The sequence below is a fragment of the Theropithecus gelada genome, unplaced genomic scaffold, assembly GCF_003255815.1.
Source record: "Theropithecus gelada isolate Dixy unplaced genomic scaffold, Tgel_1.0 HiC_scaffold_15989, whole genome shotgun sequence".
Classification (NCBI taxonomy): domain Eukaryota; kingdom Metazoa; phylum Chordata; class Mammalia; order Primates; family Cercopithecidae; genus Theropithecus; species Theropithecus gelada.
This window is the reverse complement of record NW_020257756.1, coordinates 2,064,355-2,083,640: the sequence shown is the minus strand read 5'-3', so window position 1 is coordinate 2,083,640 and position 19,286 is coordinate 2,064,355. Positions and strand designations below refer to the sequence as shown.

Sequence of the window (19,286 nt, the reverse complement as noted above, 5' to 3'; positions counted from 1 at the left end):
TGGCCAGGCTGGTCTCAACCTCCTGGCCTCAAGTGATCTGCCTGCCCTGGCCTCCCAAAGTGCTGGGATTACAGATGTGAGCCACCGTGCCCAGCTGACAATTATTTGTTTTGAATTTTAAATAATATATGTTTGTACATAAATACCTGCATTTTTGATTAGAACCCTAGGATAAAATATAATGTAATTTCTAGTTCAAAAAATAGAACATACTTAACGTTTGATATTTATTGTTAAATTACCCTTCAGAATTGATTCAGGGCCAGTATACAATACCACAAGTGCTCTTAATGTCATCCTCACCAACAATGAAGTGTTTTTTTTCCTAATTAGGTAAATTTTGATGTATTCCTGGTTGTAATAGACTTCCTTGATAAGTAATGATAAACTTTTTTTTTACTTTTTAAAAAAATTTTTTTTTAAAGACAGGATCATGCTGTTTCCCAGGTTGTCCCGCTTCAGCCTCTCAAGTATCTAGGACTACAGGTGCGAGTGGCTAATTTTATTTTTTGTAAAGACAGTCTCCTTTTTTCCCCCAGGCTGGGCTCAAACTCCTGGCCTCAAGCAGTCCTCCTGTCTTGGCCTCCCAATGTGTTGGGATTACAGTTATGAGTCACTGCACCTGGCCTATTTTATCTTCTAAATACTCTATTTGTCACTAATTTATTTCCTACTGGAGTCTGTCTTCAGGTATTCATAGAAACTTAAATTTGTGGCAAATCTTTTCCCAATTTTTTTCTTTGCTTTAAAACTGTACGCCAGGCATGGTGGCTCACGCCTGTAATTCCAGCACTTTGGGAGGCCGAGGCAGGTGGATCATGAGGTCAGGAGTTTGAGACTAGCCTGACCAACATGGTAAAACCTCATCTCTACTAAAAAAATACAAAAATTAACTGGATGTGGTAGTGTGTGCCTGTAATCCCAGCTACTTAGGCTGAGGCAAGAAAATCGTCTGAATTGGGGAGGTGGAGGTTGCAGTGAGCTGAGATCGCACCACTGCACTCCAGCCTGGGCAACAGAGTGAGACTCCGTTTTAAAAATAAATAAATAAATAAAAATTAAAAAAAAAAAAACCAAAAACCCAAAACTGTTGTATTTGACTAATGGCCAAACAGATGGTTGAGTACTGCATTCAATCATTCTGTCTGTCTTGCTGTGATCTGGAAGATTCTTTGCTGATGGGTGGTTAACACTTTGTAGTTTTCAAAGTGGAAACACAAATAAAGCTTTTATAATGAACTTTTCAAATCTCTTTTTAATATATTTTTTCTTGGGATGACAATAATAGTATTACCATAATAGTGTTAACTTATTTTTATTGCTTTTACTAGTTAAAAAGTAATTAATGGACATTCTTACAAAGTTAAACAATATAGAAATATACAAAGTAGAAAATTAAAGGCTAATCCCACTCCCATATAACCACCTGCAGACAGAATGGGAAGATTTAGTCATAAATACAAAGACGATACATGGAAAAAAATGGACAACTATTAACTCTAGAAAAAATGTAATCATAGCATACTCCTTGGCTCAGAAGTGAAAACTATTTACATGGTCATTAAAAAATATATGTATGGATTTCCCCCCAATTTTTAACACAGCCACATTGGGAAGATTGAGGAAGGTAGAAGTATAAGAGATTGAATAATTCTCCTTTATTCTTTTATTGACAGAAATATATGTATTTTATTTAACAACACGTGTGCACATATGAGTAGTTTCTTCTAGGGAATGGAATTTGGTGCTATGGGTAGGGCACACAAGTAACACCTGTGTTTGATTTTAAGCCTTTTAGAGCTATATGACTTTATATTTTATAGGTATATACAATTTATTTTATAGGTATTTACAATTTATCCAGATTGGGATAAAGCTACAAGAAATATGATGACAAAACACCCATATTTAAAGACAAAATTCTCTTGAAAAGTTTATTAACATAAGTAACAATAAATCATTCAACTTTTCGGTCTTCAGGAAGTTTCAGTTTTAAGGATTAATTTCAGAAGTCCTCATGTAAACAAATCAGGCATGAATAAAGCCCTTATAATGAACTTTTCAAATAAATTTTTAAAATATCTTTTTTCTTGGGATAACAATAATAGTATTAACATGATAGTACTAACTTTTCTTATTTTTATTAAAATTAGCTCTTCAAGATTGTTATTAACAAATCTTGATTTTTATTACTGTGCTAGGGCAAGATTTTAATCACTAAGTTCTTCCTCATCACTGAAATATGTGCTTTTCTTTATCCTTGGGCGTCTTGAATCATCTGATGTTGAGGGGCCTCCTGAACTGGGTTTCCATTTTTTTTGTTCTTCTTCAATTTTGGCTTGCTGTGATTCAAAAAACAAAACAAAACCAATAACCTGTTTAATATTATTTATGGTTCGTTAATTCAAAACATGGCAAAAACATACCACAAATGCCATTACTTCCCACCCTCCCAGTCCATGCAGACAATAAGATCTGCTCCCTTCCCCTGAGTTCTGTCCCATCTCACAATCTTACTCAAAATTATCCTAGGCAATTTCTAAAAAAAATCTTTTCTGTTGGGCTATACTCACTTTGAGTAAATAGTTCTGCTCATTTTTTTAATGAAAAAAGATTAAGATAGTAAGTGTTGTGGGGCCCTTAAAAATCTAGGAAGAACCAATGGGAACTTTTCATTCACACTACCTCAGAGAAACAGCTTGTCTCCTAAGGCTTAGGAGGTTAGGGGGAAAAAGAGAGGTTGCCATGAGGTGATCAATGAAGTAAGCAAGGACTATAAACCCAGTCAGCTATTGCATGATGCCTTTTAAAAGAACAATACCTGGAATGCTATGGCCTGACTGAGGCTGTCAAGAGCAGGATCCTCCCCTTCATCTTCACTTTCTTCTACTTCCTCACTTAAATAAAGAAAAACAAATTGGAATGTAACCAACCAATAGGCAAAAGCAACCAACCAAAAGACAAAAGCAACATGATAATGTATTTAGTAAGAATAATATACATACATTTCTTCTTCTGGTTCAGGAGCTTTCTTTTTTTTCTTTTTTTCTTTCTTCTTTGGAGGCTCACGTTCTCCAAGCATATTTTTCGGACAGGCGTAACTTAAGTGTCCACTTTCCTTTTGTTTCCCATTAAAAAGGAAAGAAAAAATACCATATTTGTTATTTACAAAATCTTGCCTGGTACTCTAATACTAAAAGGTTTTTTTTCTTTTGAGATGGAGTCTTGCTCTGTCGCCCAGACTGGAGTGCAGTGGCGCGATCTAGGCTCACTGCAAGTTCCACCTCCTGGGTTCACGCCATTCTCCTGCCTCAGTCTCCCGAGTAGCTGGGACTACAGGCACCCGCCACCATGCCCGGCTAAGTTTTTATTTTTGTATTTTTTGTAGAGACAGGGTTTCACCATATTAGCCAGGATGGTCTCGATCTCCTGACCTCGTGATCCACCCGCCTTGGCCTCCCAAAGTGCTGGGATTACAGGTGTGAGTCACGCACCCGGCCTTACTAAAAGGTTTTCGAATTTAAAAAGGAATATTCCCATACTGGGACTACATAGAAAGACATTAATGATAAAACCCAGTACTTTACTATTTAGAAGGTGACATTGTAACTCTCAGTTAAAATTAACATTTAGGACTATTTAGTGGTTTTACTAAGAGTAGAAGTAGTAGTCTTCTCTCAAACATTGAAATCTCAAAATTCAAGATATAAAACAGTTCGGTCAGGTGTGGTGGCTCACGCTTGTAATCCCAGCACTTTGGGAAGCTGAGGCGGGTGGATCACCTGAGGTCTGGAGTTCGAGACCAGACTGGCCAAAATGGTGAAACCCCGTCTCTACTAAAAAACAAACAAACAAAAATAGAATTAGCTGGGCGTAGTGGCACACACCCGTAGCCCCAGCTACTCAGGAGGCTGAGGTAGGAGAATTGCTTAAACCAAGGAGGTGGAGGTGGCAGTGAGGTGAGATTGTGCCGCTGCACTCCAGCCTGGGTGACCAGAGCAAATAACTCCGTCTCAAAAAAAAAAAAAAAAAAAAAAAAAAAAAAAAACAAAACTTAAATGGATCATTTACCCTAAATGTAAACATCTTAAGTTACTGATAAAATGAGGATAAAACTATTCCTGTTAATTTCCGATATGTTGCTTAATACTCTTTTGGGCCGGGCGCGGTGGCTCAAGCCTGTAATCCCAGCACTTTGGGAGGCCGAGGCGGGTGGATCACGAGGTCAGGAGATCGAGACCATCCTGGCTAATGCAGTAAAACCCCATCCCTACTAAAAATACAAAAAACTTAGCCGGGCGTGGTGGTGCGCTCCTGTAGTACCAGCTACTCGGAGGCTGAGGCAGGAGAATGGCGTGAACCCGGGAGGCGGAGCTTGCAGTGAGCAGAGATTGTGCCACTGTACTCCAGCCTGGGTAACACAGCGAGACTCCGTCTCAAAAAAAAAAAAAAAAAAAATACTCTTTTGGGCTAGGCATGGTGGATTACAAGCCTGTAATCCCAGCGCTGGGATCCCAGCACTGGGAGACTGAGGCGGACGGGTCACCTGAGGAAGCGAGCTGAAGACCAGCCTGGCCAACATGGAAAAACCCTGTCTCTACTAACTACACAAAAATTAGCTGGGCGTGGTGGCACGCGCCTGTAATCCCAGCTACTCAGGAGACTGAGGCACAAGAATTGATTGAACCCGGGAGGCAGAGACTGCAGTGAGCCGAGATTGTGCTACTTCACGCCAGCCTGGGCAACAGAGCAAGACCCTGTCTCAAAAAACAAACAAAAAAACAAAAAACAAATGGAAAATTTCTTCCTCACTTTTCCTATGAATTACTTTCGTTTTTTCCCTTTCATATGCTGACTACAGTTGCACTATCTAATTACAGTAGCCACTAGCCAGCCAATGTGGCTATTGAGAACTTGTCTGAATTGATATGTAGTGTAAAGGTAAAATACACATTGGATTTCTGAAGACTTAGTAACATACGTGGCTTGCATTATATTCTCATTTGACAATGCTGGACTAGGCTATTATTCCTACTTAGCTAGAACATTGACTTGTAAAACATAAGAGCTCAACTATAATCTGGACATCAGCTCACTACAATTCCATTTAAGAGGTATGTCAGGGTAGGGTGTGGGGACTGAGCCAAGGTTAGAACAATAGAAGGGAACAATAATCATGCTTTTCCAGTATATTTGACAGAGCAGACAGACTGTGCACTTTGTATACCTAGGACATGGCCCAACCTAAGAGAGGTTACTTACTGTTAATGAGCTGCTGAGAAAATATAGTTAGAGAAGCATATCTGAAACTGTGTTTTGGAATAATATTATAGCAAAACATATTAACATATCCCATACTAAAAAGGATTTAATGAAATAACTTTAGACAAACCAGGCTAAGTAAACATAAATAGGTTTTTTTGGAGGGAGGGAAATTAAATATAAAAATGTAAAAAATATAACAACTCTATGGATCCATATACCAAAAGGAACCAATTAACAGATTCATCTAGGATTTCTCAGATAACTTAATATTCACTGTGAATATGAAGATATATACCAATCTGAATGTAACTACCTTCCCTCCCTCCCTTTCTTTCTTTTGCAAAACTCAGAACTTTGGAAAAGTTTCTAAAGTGTTTACTTAAGAGGTTTCAGAATCATAGGAATTGACAGAATCAGTATGTAACCAAGCGACTGCTTGCTCACTCTTTCTATTCATTCATCCGTCAGTCTGTTTATTTAGTTATCTTTTTTGTGGGGGGTATGGGGAGTGACAGTGGGGTAGAGGACCTCAAGCCATTTCCTTGCATCTTCCATGTGATTTTGTAGCCAGGATGGTATCTCTCCATGATTCTCTCCCCAGCTCCCCATTACTACCTCTCGACTCTGTTTTTTAAGTATTTTATTTTTATTTTTATTTTTATTTTTGAGACGGAGTCTCGCTCTGTCGCCCAGGCTGGAGTGCAGTGGAGTGATCTCGGCTCACTGCAACCTCTGCTTCCTGGGTTCAAGTGATTCTCCTGCCTCAGCCTTCCAAGTAGCTGGGATCACAGGTGCCTGCCACCACGCCTGGCTAATTTTTTTGTATTTTTAGTAGAGATGGGGTTTCACCATGTTGGTCAGTCTGCTTTTGAACTCCTGACCTCAAGTGATCCACCCACCTCAGCTTCCCAAAGTGCTAGGATTACAGGCATGAGCCGCTGTGCCCGGCCTGTTTCTTAAGTATTTTATATGGTCATTTTACAAACTTACACCTGTGAGAACCAGACTAAAATTCTCTTGGTACCAATACAGATCTTATACAAAATTATTCTATGGCTGTCTTTTCCTCCTCATCACCAAAACTTTAAATGGATAATGACAGATCATGAAGAGAACCAAAGAAGAAAATGTGAGGATAGTTCAGTTATAAAACACTAGCAATACTAATAGGAAAAAATAAAAAACTTCAAAACACAATATCCCATAGTGGATAAGGTCACATGATAATGTTGCTATTGAACTGTGACACTTAAAAACTGGTACAGAAACAGGCAATATCCTATTAACAAAAATTTATGAGTTACTAAAATCTTGCAAGACAGTGACATAAATAATCAGTCTAACACTTTTAAAACTAGTGATTTTCAAAGATTTAGGAACTAGAGAAAATACCACTTTGTATTACCCAACTCAGGTTATCTTTACACAGTGCACTTCAACTGAATTTACTTTGATGAGTTTAGAGTCCCTAAGTGAAACAACTAGGCCAGGCACAGTGGCTAACACTTGTAACTGTAGCACTTTGGGAGGCTGAGGTGGGAGGACTGCTTGAGCCCAGGAGTTTGAGATTGGCCTGGGCAACATAGGAACAACCTGCCTCTACAAAAAAATTTAAAAATTAAACAGGGTGTGATGGTGCATGCCTGTGGTCCCAGCTACTTGGACATTGCGGTGGGACGATCACCTGGGCCCAGAAGGTGGAGGCTGCAGTGAGTTGTGATTGCATCACTGCACTCCAGCCTGGGTGACAGAGGAAAACCCTGTCTCAAAAAAATAAATATTAAAAAATAAAGCATTTTCATAACCTGGTTTAGCCAGTCAGAAGTTTTGGTGAGCAAAAATAAAAGACTGACGTGAAAAGTATCTTAAACTATGGAAAGTTACATTAAGTTTTAGGTTTACTTACCCCACATTCATAACACTTAGATTTATCAAAGTAGTTTCGCCTTCGGATGAACTCAGCTGCTCTTCCATTGTCAATAGCAATGCTTGCTTTTATCACTCTGCCAAATAACTAAACAAGAGAAAACTGTAAATGTAGAATGTATTTCATTGAAATCTAAAATTAATTATTTAATCAATTTTCTCAAATCTTCAATTCTAGTTTATTTTGGATTTTTTAGCAATTGTCACTTAGGTATGATAAATTCTATTCTGTAGTATTCTTATTCCTGAGATTCCACCAATGTTTTGAGAACCCAGTACAGTTTGACCTCTTTTCTTTCCATAAGTTAGATCTATCTTAAGAATCTACAGATATATATTAGACCTGATGATCCACTATATCCCCACATTTTTGGCCTGGATGAGCATAAAGACTTTGGGGCTAAAAACCTCGATGGAGATGAATAGCTTACCTGTTTGTTGTTTATTGCCCTGGTACAGTTTTGTGCAGAGTCTTTATCCAAAAATAAAATAAATGCAACCCCTTTACTCTTCCTGGTATCTTTATCTTTCATTATGGTAACCCTTAAAGCATAAACAAATAGTTAAAAATGAGGCAGCAATAAACAAAACAGGTATTAATACTTGAAACATTCATTTTAAAAAGGGCTAAATGAAAAATTTATAAGATAAATTAATACATTTGAAAAATCAGCTATCTCTTCAAAGTCAAGGGATATCAAGCATGGAAATGGGAAAGGGTGATACTGATTTAACACAAGTGAGCACACCTATGATTAGGAGTTAATCAGAGATTGAAGGGTGAAGTAAAGAGATTACAGAGACAATGAAATCTTAAGGAGTAACCATAATCCCTCTTCCATACTAACTCCCTCAGCTTGCAAAACAAAACAAAATAAAGGTATACTTTACACAAAAAGTAAAATGATTTACTTATTTTTTTAAGTGTTAGAATCAAAGTATATTCTTAATATTCTTTTACAGAATCTTCAGAAAAATAAGAAAAAAAAAAAAATCTTCAGAGCTGGGTGTGGTGGTGCGCACCTGTAGTTCCAGCTACTTGGGAGACAGAGGCAGGAGGATGCCTGAACAAGAGTTTGAGAACAGCCTAGGCAACATAGTGAGACCCCAATCTTTAGGGAAAAAGAATCTCCAGTTCTGTGGTTTTCAGGCATACCACCTACTAGGGTGTACCTGAGTGATAAGGAGAGTTATGACAGCACAGAGCCTGCTCTTTCTCTTGCCCCATCCACAACCCTAGTCCTGGAGGCCCTTGCTCACCCTATGTCAATTAACATAGTTTAAAAACAATGTTCACCAGGGCTCTTTGGAGAAATAGCTGATTCAAAGGCTAGAGCAGGGCAGGTACAAGAGGAGCTTGGAACATCTTACGCCAGAAAGTAAGAGAGTGCAAAAGTGTGTGAGCAAGTGAGACAGAGAGAGAGAGAGAGAGAGAGAGAGGAATGAATGAATGAATGAATGAATGAATGAATGATGGGGCCAAGAATACAGCAGCCAGCTGGAAGGAGCTCCCACTGGCCAAATCAAGGACAATTTGAGCACCAAAACAATTCATTACAGTAATAAATTATAGGCCACAGAGAAGGTAGGAATTTACAATTCTTACTGATAATAGACCAGTAAATAAGTGGAGGAGATGGGAGGGAAAGCTCTTGCTTACAGCAGAATGCCAAGGGATGACTGGTGAATGTAGAGGCTGGAGTTGGAAAAATCACCAATTGGCAACAATCATGGTAAAGACTGGATCAGGGAAGAACCATCAACAAATGCTAAGTCTAAAATGAGATTTTTATGTGGAGCAGAGTACTTGTACTGTCTTAGAGTGTCTTCCATGGATTGTTTATTAATTGCAAAGGGAAAATAAGTCTACAGTGAAAAAATCTAGACAACACCTTGACTGTGTGATCAAAATTCATATCACTACTGAGGAACAGACTGACAGTGTCTGCCTCCAGATGTGGTATTCTGAGAACAACACATCCACCATGCAGTATAGTAGCCAAGAAAATGTAAACTAGATCTAATAACAAGGAAACATCAGCAACATACAAAATGAGGGGGAGGGGAAGAGGGTAGGCTATATATTCCTTACAATGTTCTAGACTAAAGGAGCCTAAAAAGAAAAATTAAAGACAATACTTGACTCTAGACTGATCCTCTAATAGAGGGGAAAAATACTATGCAGGACATTATTAGGTCAACTGACAAAATTGCAACATGAATGGTTGATTTAGTAAAACTACTATATCAAAATAACTTTATGAAGTTGGTAATTGTACTGTGGTTATATAAAATATATCCTTACTTTTAGGAAATAACACACTGAAGTATGTAGGAATAAAGGGCGATGATGTTTGTAATTCACCCCTACATACCTCACAAAAACAAGTTGTGTGTGTATATATCCACACATACGGGGCAAGAGAGAGTACAAGTGATAAAGTAAATGGGGGAAATGTTAATAACAGGTGAATTTACATGAAGGATATTTTGCTGTTCTTAGTACCATTGTCATAACTTTTTATAAACTTGAAATTATTTCCAAAGTTAAAACAAAGATAATGTTCAAGATAAAGCTTAGTAATTTTCTCATGCTTGAATTACAGGAAAATAGATCATAGGACACAAGTGAATAAATAGAAGTTTTATTCAGCATAACATTTCCCATATTAAAATTATTTTATTTGGGTTTGGGTTAAGGTACATACATAGTCTTTGGAATGAAACTGATAAAAAGATGCCATCACATTAAGAAAAGCGATGTCCAATTTCATTTAAAAGAAGAAACAAATTGAAATAATTTAGGGAAAAATGGGCAACTAAAATGGTTTAGTTTCTCAGACGGTACACCTGTATATTCAATGGGCTTAGAAGGTAAGGAGAGGCAAGCACCCAAGGTAAGAAGGTTCAAATTTAGACTCGTTATCGTCAAAGCATCAGTTATGAGAATATGCAGGAAACATTTTAACCAATTTTGACAGAAATATTGAATAAGGTAGTTGCTTTACATTTTGGAATTTTTCGTAATGTTTGTGAAAGTTATCTTTTTTTTTTTTAAAGTACTATTTCCAAAGAAGTGTTGGCTTTCTACATCATCCTCAATTAATGATCTCTCATCTGTTGCCTCTTTTCTGATTCCACTGCTTTTTTCTTGTCCATAGGGGCATTACTGTTTTAACAGTCTATTCTTATTGGTTCCTTTATAATTTTTTCTCTTATAATTTTCTCATATCCCTAAGTGGTCTTCTACTTAAGGAATAAAATCACACCATTCCTTTGTTCAAAAATCTTTGGTTCTGTAAATTGCCTATTCTTTGTCCCCCAGTCAGTATCGTTGATGATTTGGCTCCCATCTCCTTAATCTTTCACTGCTCCTTCCCACGTACAAACTATGAAGTCTACTCAAAAGAAACCACTCAATGCTCCAATTGCATGGCCTGTATTTCCCCAAATTTGTGCCTTTGTTCACACAGCTTCTATCTTCTTTCACCTCTGAATCATTGCCCATTAAAATTTTCCTCATTCTTTCGGGATTCAAGTCAATGTGTCAGTTTCTAATAGCTTCAACTGGATATCATTTCTCCTCCATTATGCTAGTCTCTGCTGAATTATGTTATTCATAAAAAATGCCTCATCTCATCTATTTTAATGTAAACTCCTTTAAGGTTGTCTCTGTAATCCATACGTGCCTACCTCAATATGTTCATTGATAGACATACCTTTATATTCAATGGGAAAAATAGACAAAAAAATAGGAAAAGTAGTTTCTAAAAGAATACATTGTATGTGTTCATTCATTCGGTCTTTCAGTCACTCTGTTAGCCTCAAGCCCATGTGCTAAGCACTAACAGTAGTTTTTACCCTCAGGAGAAAGCTTACAGTTTAGTGGTGGAGACAGACCAACAAACCAACTATCATACAATACTTTGATAGAGATACCTTCTGTGGTAACAGAAAAAAAATTTACACCAGAGATTTAAAAGGACAAATCTACTGTGACTCCCATGTTTCTGGCAAGGGAAAAGAGGTAGACAGTAGCACCTAATTTCCTAATACAAGGTATATGATGTACTTATTTAAGCACATAATATGAAGCATACACTATTTTGGGAAACCTGAATGTCATCCATAACACCTCCTTCCTGTTCACAAAGTCCTTATGTACAAAGTAAGCACATCACTAAATATTACCCACTTTCCTTCCTATACATATCACTAAGTATTACCCATTTTACTTCATAATGATTTCTGAAATCTTACCACCTCTCAAATCTGACCAGTCTCTATAGCTCCACCTGTACTATTTTAGTACAGATTTCTCCCCTGGGCTACAGTTTTAGATTTCAGACTGGTCTCACTGCATTTTCTCTTTTTCTTTTTCTTTTTTTTTTTTTTTGAGATGGAGTCTTGCTCTGCCCAGGCTGGAGTGCAGTGGCATGATCTCGGTTCACTGCAACCTCCACCTCCATCCGCCTCCTGGGTTCAAGTGATTCTCATGCCTCGCCTCCCAAGTAGCTGGGATTACAGGTGTGTACCACCACGGCCGGCTAATTTTTGTATTTTTTTGTAGAGATGGGGTTTCGCCATGTTGGTCAGGCTGGTCTTGAACTCCTGACCTTTCAAGTGATCCCCCCACATTGGTCTCCCAAAGCACTGGGATTACAGGTGTGAGCCACTGTGCCCAGTTGCATTTGCTTTTGTTCCCCTCCAATCTAATTTCTACATTAGGCCAGAATAAACTTTAAAAAATTTAAATCATGTCACCCCTCACTTAAAATTCTTAAATGATTCCTGATATTCTTAGAATGAAAACCAAATACCTTTGTAACCTGGCCAAGAAGATGAGGAACCTGCTTCCATCTCTGGAGCCATCTTGTGCTTTCTCCCCCTTACTCACTCATCTCTAGTCACATTGGCCTTCTTTCTATTTCTTGATGTCACTTTATTTTCTTTTGCCACAAGGCCTTTGCACAAGCTATTCCCTCTACCTGAAATATTCCTCCCTTATTTTTGCCTACTTAACTGTTACTCATCCTTAGGTTTCCACTCAAAAAACACTGACTCAGGTAAGCCTTCCCTGGCTCTCTAAAGTCTTCCCTGTTTCTAGGTGCTTATAACCCTGTGTCTTTAATTCCATTGCAGTTTCATGGTTCAGGACTATATATTGATATGGAGATCCACTCAAAGATTCTGACAAAGCAGAAAAAAAAAGGTAAAAGGGAGTGGACTCTGAAACCTCACTGTTGGATTCAAATATTTTCTCCACCATTAGCTAGCAAGATGACTTTAGGTTTACTGTGTGCTTCAGTTTCATCATTTATAATATTGAGATAATAACAGTACCTACCTTAAAGGGTAGTTGTGAGAATTAAATAATACACATAAAGAGATTAGAACAATGCCTGGCATATATATGTGCTCATTTAAGTATTACATACCATCATCATTACCAGTGTTTGGACTGATGATGATGACTTTTTAAAATCTGAACACCCAAAAATTTACACAGAAGCATTTTTGATAATGATTTTTTAATAGCAAAGTAACTGTAAAAGAAGTTAGTAATTTCAAGATGCAAATGAGCTTCAACTGTTTAATATCCATTTATGGAACACTAGAAGAAATTGGCCAAGAGAAATATGCTCAAAATTATTGGGATTTTAAATTTATATCAGAATGTATATTGGTTATAAGATAGGATGACAGTATCCTTTTACTTTTTTGCCCCATAATATAGTTGCTTGATTTAAAACAGTGAAATACGAGTTCAAGTTCTTTTTATTGTTCCTAACCCTCAGCCCTGTTATCATCCATACCATTTGTATGTTTCTAGTCTTTCCAATGATCTCTAAGCTTTCTCTGAAGAAAGATAATACGTTTTCTATTTATCAGTCTCATAGCATCCTGCAAGTCAGATGCACAGAAATATTTGATTTTACAGTATTTATTTGAAAAAAAAAAACAAACCCCCTATTTATTTGAAAGTAGGTTACTTATAGTATACTTGATAACACTTCCTAGTAACCAAAATATTTGTTTACCATTAGATATGAAGATGTATCTTTATAATACATGGAAAGACATTTATGATGTATCAAATTAAAAAAGAAAATAAAATTGAATGTATGGAATACAGTCTTGAAGAAAAATTGTCTACATGTTTATGTACATGGAAAACCAAATAAAATTGTCATAAAAATGTTAATAGTATTATTTTCTTTGTTACATCAAGTATGTTTTATTTTTAAAAATTTACTGTCATTGAAAAAAATGGAGAAGCAAATTCAGATAAACTTTTAAATGAAGTTACAAAATTTAATGTGAATACTTACTTTACAACTTTGCCGTACTTGGAAAATATCTGAAACAAAAGACCACATATTTACAATTTATTTTAAAATCATGAAAACATCAAATTTTTAGGTTGCAGATGTTGACAAAATTCTGTTATAGTTTATGAAAAATTTCAGCCTTCAGTCTATAAGGCAGGCCCTAAAAAAATGGTTTTTTTGGTTACTAGAATAATATTCTTACTGTTGTTTGAGTCACATGTATCTGTCTCAGTTCCTAAATTTGACAATGGAGTAAATACAGAGAAAAAAACTCACTCTACACATGTGGTAGATCTAAGGCATACACACTGGACAGCTGCTGTGTTCCTGAGGTATACCCATGGCAACTATCAACTCCATCATAGTGCCAGCTATACCTGTGCTTCAAATATCAATGTTATGGAGTAGCACTTTTCCAATTCTACCCTCACCTCTACCTTGTTATTCCTACGAAGCAATCCCTGTTTGAGAAGACAGATCCTTAGACTGCTTTATTTAAAAAACAAAACAAAACAAAACCTCATAAAAAAAGCTTTTATAATGAAAAATCCATTTCTATCAGTCTTCTTCCTCTGCCCACCATTAATATGTTGGTGGAACTTTATAGTTGGCTCTCTCTTCTGTTACTTTTATTTTATCCTATGCAATCTCATTTATTTCTATGGTTCCAGCTCATTACCCATATACTAAGAGTTCCTATTATATAAAAAGTCTTTTAGAATGTGTTAGTATATGCAACCAATAATAATGAATTTTTTCGTTCTATGATTAAGCTATATAATGCTGGAATGTAATATAACCGGATTGCAGTGTTATCAACACTGGGTTCTGAAGGCCAGTACAGTTTTCTACGTAATACTTACTAATGGCCTCTCGTTTCACTCAGAGTGAAAGCCAGAGTCCTTACCATGATGTAAATAGGTCCTATAAGGCACCTTGAGTGGGCTTACCTAAGATTACCCCTCTTTTCCTGAAATGCTTGTCCTCCAGAATTTGCACAGGTGCCTCTTACTCGCTTCAGGTCTTTATTCAAAAGTCACCTTCTCAATAATGGCATTCCTGACCTCCCTGTGTAAAATTTCACCTCCATTCCCAACTTAACATTCAATAGCCCACCTTTCCCGCTTTATTTTTTCTCCTTAGCACCTAACATCTTAGCATCTCCTTAGTATCTAACATATAATTTGACTTAAATGTTCAATAAATACAGCTTCTATTTTTTGTGTTTTTTTTTTTTGAGACAGGGTCTCATTCTGTTACCCAGGCTGGAGTGCAGTGGTGTGATCTTGGCTCACTGTCGCCTCCACCTCCTAGGCTCAAGCAATCTTCCAACCTTAGGTGCCCAGGTAGCTTGTAGAGACATGGTGGCACACACCTGTATTTCCCAGCTACTCGGGAGGCTGAGGTGGGAGTACCACCTGAGGGGGCAGGAGGCTGCAGTGAGCCATGATAGTGCCACTGCACTCCAGCCTGGGTGACAGAATTAGACTGTCTTAAAAAAAAAAAAAAAAAAGAAGAAAAAGAAAAAAAGAATTTTGCCAGGGAGAACTATTTGCTTAAGGTTATCTGTATCTCAAATAGCAGTCACTTGATAAGATTTACTTACCCGGTACAAGTCATTGTTTGTCAGGGAAAAGGGCAAGTTGGATACATACACTGTGCTCTTACTTGGAGCCAATCCACCACTCATTTCTAAAAGTGAAAATAAACCTATCAGCAATCAATCTAAACCAGGATTCTTTTTTTTTTTTTTTTTTTGAGACGGAGTTTCGCTCTTGTTGCCCAGGCTGGGGTGCAATGGCGCAATCTCGGCTCACTGCAACCTCCGCTTCCCAGTTTCAAGCAATTCTCCTGCCTCAGCCTCCCGAGTAGCTGGGATTACAGGTATCCACCACCATGCCCGGCTAATTTTGTATTTTTAGTAGAGACAGGGTTTCACCATGTTGGTCAGGTTGGTTTTGAACTCCTGACCTCAAGTGATCCACCTGTCTCAGCGTCCCAAAGTGGCCTAAACCAGGTATTCTTAATTCCAAATAAAACAATCAGACCAGTCTAGGTATTATTTTGAAAAAACAACAACAAAAAACAAAAATCAATACAGTATTAACAATCACCAATTTAACTATGCCAGATTTGTACACCTTCCTTACAAGTTAGGAACTCCAGCAGGCTGAATTAAGGAATTCCTTTTTCCCAGTCACCACTCAAGAAAAATTCTTTTTTGGTTCTTCTTCTTTCAAGTATTCTTTACATCAACACTTTCAGTGCCAGACTGTATGGGTATGGAGATGGGTTTTAAATAGATGAAGGAAAAACCCTAAGGCTACTCCTAACTTCCACTCAGACTATGAGCAAAAAATGCTTTAATGCATATGTATTGTATATGGACAATACCTACACCTTGCTCACCCAGATCAGAAAGAGCATGGGGACTCAGAAAGAACCTTAGTCACTGATTTTTGCTAATACACAGTCATGCTACGCTTAACGAAGGAGGTATGTTCTGAGTGTGTTACGTGATTTCATAGCGCAAACATCATAGGGTGTACTGAGACAAACTTAGATGGTCTAGCCTATTGCTCTTAGGCTGCAACCTGTATAGCATGTTAATGTAGTGAATAATGTAGACAATTGAAACACAATGGTAAATATTTACGTAGCTAAAGACAGAAAAGGTGCACTAAAAACATGGTACAATGTATTATACTCTTAGGAGACCACTGTGGTATATGTGGTTTGTTGTTAACGAAAAAGTTGTTATGCTGTGCATGCCTGTACTATGGCTGGGTACCTTTTTTGTTTGTCTTAATTTTTTTTTCTCTGGAGTGGTGTGTAAAGGGGAAAATTTTCTTTTCCCCATTTAGTATGATATTAAGGAGGAAATTTAAACTTTACGTATTGACAATATAAACTTCTTTCGAAATGTTAACTTTGCTTATTATTGCCAAATTATGAAATGATACATTATATAAATAGGCTTGGTGCCTGGAAGAGACGGACTTGTATGTATGTATGTATATGTATATAAAATGTACAAATGTAATCAGTAATTGATTTTCACACCTTATCTTACAAAGTCAGCAAATTACTGTGAGAATATCAGACTCAACCAAATTCAAATTTCTGATTTAAAAAGAGCGTGTGGTGTGTATTTGAGATGGGGGACGAACCATCACAAATGGAAAAGTACTGACTCTAAGGCATGCCAATTCGTGAAGGAATGAGAAAACTGCCTCATGTTTGGTGTTTTGGGGGAATTATTTAGAAAACTTCAGGAACTCAACATAGATAGGTCGCTTTTTAAAAGTTTCTCATTTGAAACTATGCCTTAGACGTTCTGCTGAGAGCCGCGAAGGCAGGTAGAGATTAAGGTCCTGGAATAAAAAGGGTGGCGGGAGAGAAGGGCAGAGCATTTTGGCAGCCGAGTCTGGGGAGGGGGTCCCGCAGAAAAGAAGGCCGCAGTTGAGGAGGCGTTTACCTTCACGTGGGTTGGGCCTGGGAGACCAGAAGAGTGCGAGCCCTCAGCTCAGCTGGGGCTCAACCCCGACTCTTCGTAGCCGCTCGCAGCGGCCTTGGCATCACGAGTCCTGGGAGGGGTCAGGCGCGGGGACCAGATGGTAGCAGCCACGGTGCCTCTTCCCGGTTGTTTCAGATCCGGGCCCCGAAGGCGGGCCCAGAGGCGAGCGCTTCGCTGACGTCAATGCACGCGCCGGAAGTGCCTACTTGGGATAACGGCGGCCAGCGGACGGCTACGTTTACGGGGTGTCTCGGAGGGCCAGAGTCGGTGAGCGACTTTTACCTTTCCCAAAGATGGATGCAGAGCGAGTGCGGGCTGCTAAACGCTGGGGGTTTAGCGGGGGGAGGCGGGAGTTTTCTATGTCGGGTCCTGGATTCTCCTACCTTTGAATTGTGCAGCAATTCTGCCCATGCGGTTGAGGGTGGAGAGACGCAGTGGAGTTTGGAATAAAGGAAAGTATTGAGTCTTAAGATACGGGTTCGCCTCTCTGTAGCGCCTTAATATGCAAAAAGAAGACTGAGCTAGGTAACTTCAGTAACCCGAGAGCAGTCAGGAAGTTCGTAATTGTACTGAAGGTGTTCGCCGTACCCAGCTATTAGGCACTTTGGGAACTACAAAATAAACGGACCTTTTTTTTGGTTTGTTTTGTTTTCTGGTGGAGATCTCAGTCTAGTTGGGGAGACAAGGACAACTTGGGGAGAGTTAGATTCACAGAATGACTTATCTTTAGCGTGGGTATGGACAAATGTTGAACTTCTTGGCACCTTTTCTCTTCCTGTAAATCTATAATGGCTACGCACTGCTTTTTCTGTAAGAGGCCATAACGTGCCCATCATTCCTACAGAAAAATCAGAACATAATGCAAGGTAGTTTATACTTCTACCCACCAGCACATAGAGACCAGGCCTCTAACCACTCCCTGGGAGCCTGCGTTCTAGCAGCCTGGAACCCAGAGCCTCTCCTGGAGCCTGCACAATCTATCCAGAGTGAAGCCGATGTCTTCTAGAGGGACGGAAGTGCAATCCATCCAGGGCGCAGCTGAATTTTGAGAGGCCTGAATACCTCCGTGGCCGCCAGGGGACCGCTGGGACTAAGTCTCTTGGCAAACTTGTGGCCGGCCAAACCTACTATGCATTACATCCCTGTTATCCTTGGTTACCGCACAAGATGTAAGCCTCTTTGGTCTTCTGTGCTATAGTCTCATTTCCATGCTGCTTTGTGCTTCCTTTCGACTTAGGCTATCACTACTTCTTCGTTTCTTCCCCATTTAACCCCTCAACACCCCCATCTGTGCTTTCTGAAACATCTATTTCCTACTTAAACTATTTTACGTATTCAACTTCTTTAGTGAAATTCTCTTTCATCTCCTAACCTTTACTATTGATAACACGTAGCTTTTCCTGCCAGCCGTTTCAGTTGAGCCCTTTCTCTGACCCTGCATTTAAAATTTGGGCATGGCTGTAGCCATGTTGAACTGATTTCAATTCCTTAAAATACTTTCTTCCCTCAGTATCTTCTCAAAGGCTCTTTTGTCCCTCTGGGACATTTGAGCTCCCTTGCCTTTTTCTGGATAACTTCTACTAAAGATCTGAGTTTAGCTGTCACTTTACTTGAGGGGTATTCCCTAACTTCCATAGAGTTAGGTATTTTTGCTGTGTACCCTTAGCTGCCCTGCACTTCCCTTACGGCATTTATCACATGTATCCTAATTGCTTGTTTCTTTGCCATCCCTACTAAGCGAGGCTATCGGTGAGGGACTGTGTTTGTCTTGTTGGTCTTTGTAACTCCAGTAGCTAATACTGTTCTTGGCACATAAGACAGTCAGGTATTTCTTGAATGATTGCAGGTGCTGAAGGTATGGTCTCAGAGATCAGACAGTTAACGTTAATGAATACTTCACCCATAAAAGGGGTCACCTGCCACTCAGCTACAGCTGGTTGTGGCTGTGTGAGAATATGATCCCAGTTTTGCCAGAACATCTACTTTTTTCAAAAAAAGTTGGAAATAGAATTTTTAAAAAAGCATCCTCTCCCAGTTTTTAAATGTCAGTGGAATATAATTTTATTAAAAAAAAAATGGGTCAAACACAAGTCTCATGTGGCCTATCAGTCACTAGTTTGGAATCTGTTTTAAGTCATGTAGGATTTATTTAATGGGCTTTGTGGAGAATAATAGGTTTTGAGTTGGGCCTTGATGGACTGTTGGATGTCAAATGAGAGAATGGGAAAAGGTATCCAGTTTGGAAA

The 19,286-nt window shown here is 38.5% G+C and overlaps 2 protein-coding genes across 7 annotated transcripts in view; one reads left to right on the top strand and one right to left on the bottom strand.

The window, feature by feature from the left end:
• LOC112617290 (periphilin-1) overlaps positions 1-19,286 on the top strand; it is a 220,306-nt gene that overhangs the window by 78,360 nt on the left and 122,660 nt on the right. For 3 of the 6 annotated variants that reach the window (XM_025374041.1, XM_025374044.1, XM_025374045.1), the window contains exon 1: positions 17,230-17,307. The exons of 1 other annotated variant lie outside the window; for it this stretch is intronic. The gene's annotated coding sequence lies outside the window, so the exon portion shown is untranslated. Of the gene's footprint in view, positions 1-17,212; positions 17,308-19,286 lie in introns of those variants that run through there. 2 more of the 6 variants (XM_025374042.1, XM_025374043.1) reach the window with 2 other exon arrangements.
• Positions 1,242-17,218, bottom strand: LOC112617293 (zinc finger CCHC-type and RNA-binding motif-containing protein 1). Its single transcript, XM_025374048.1, has 8 exons — positions 17,002-17,218; positions 15,130-15,215; positions 13,524-13,552; positions 7,623-7,734; positions 7,172-7,279; positions 3,006-3,118; positions 2,822-2,897; positions 1,242-2,342 (listed from the first exon to the last, which is right to left on the bottom strand). The coding sequence occupies exons 2-8, from the start codon at positions 15,211-15,213 to the stop codon at positions 2,211-2,213; spliced, it is 654 nt and encodes a 217-aa protein (XP_025229833.1). The 5' UTR covers positions 15,214-15,215; positions 17,002-17,218; the 3' UTR covers positions 1,242-2,210.